Below are 665 nucleotides of genomic sequence, written 5' to 3'. Positions count from 1 at the left end.
GCCCCTTCTCCGGAGCCTCGCTGAGGAGGTGCGTGGGGACCGCGGAGGCGGGGGAAGCTGCGGGGCAGACACAGCCGTCTCCCCTGCTGAGCGGGAGGAGGAGGGCTCTGGGCGGTGGTCGGTCACTGTGTCGTTTATGACTGTGCACACCCCCCGCTTGTGATGTGGACACCGAGAGAGCAGGCACTGGGCCGTGTGGCTGCGCCTGTGCTGGCAGGACCCCGTGACCTCGGGGTCAGCTCTGTCCTCATGGAAGCAGCGCCAACCCTTGCCTCGCCCTTAGGGTCGACCAGGAGGGGAAGAGCTACACCGGGGTCCTCTGCGGCCTGGGGTGGAACCCGACCACCGGGGCACCCATCCTGCCCGAGCACGACATGGAGCTGGCCTTCGACGTGCAGTTCAGCGTGGAGGACGTGGTCGAGGTGAGGCTGCCTCCTGTTGTGTCCTCCACCCCCCGCCCGCAGGGGTCTGCCCTCCTGCGCCAACATCGCACGCAGAGCAAGAGGCGGGCCTGCGATCCAGGAAGACTGAGCCGCGTGCTCACAGTCACAGCCACGTGCTCACGTGGGACTCAAGGTGGAGACAGGCCTAGGAAGTGTCTGATGCTAAGCGGGACCTTTCTTGCTGATTTTTGCTTCTTTTTTGTTACTGTTTAAGTTGTGGCT

General features: G+C 64.7%; 1 protein-coding gene across 1 annotated transcript in view; it reads left to right on the top strand.

The window, feature by feature from the left end:
• Window positions 1–665, top strand: part of TDRD9 (tudor domain containing 9) — a 46,049-nt gene that overhangs the window by 42,968 nt on the left and 2,416 nt on the right. Inside the window, exon 33 of the mRNA XM_015565394.1 lies at window positions 284–422. Within this exon, the coding sequence (XP_015420880.1) occupies window positions 284–422 (139 nt within the window). The remainder of the gene's footprint in view (window positions 1–283; window positions 423–665) is intronic.

Source organism: Myotis davidii, unplaced genomic scaffold (assembly GCF_000327345.1).
Source record: "Myotis davidii unplaced genomic scaffold, ASM32734v1 scaffold480, whole genome shotgun sequence".
Taxonomy (NCBI): Eukaryota; Metazoa; Chordata; class Mammalia; order Chiroptera; family Vespertilionidae; genus Myotis; species Myotis davidii.
The sequence above is the reverse complement of the archived record's forward strand: the minus strand, read 5'-3'. Positions and strand labels throughout refer to the sequence as shown.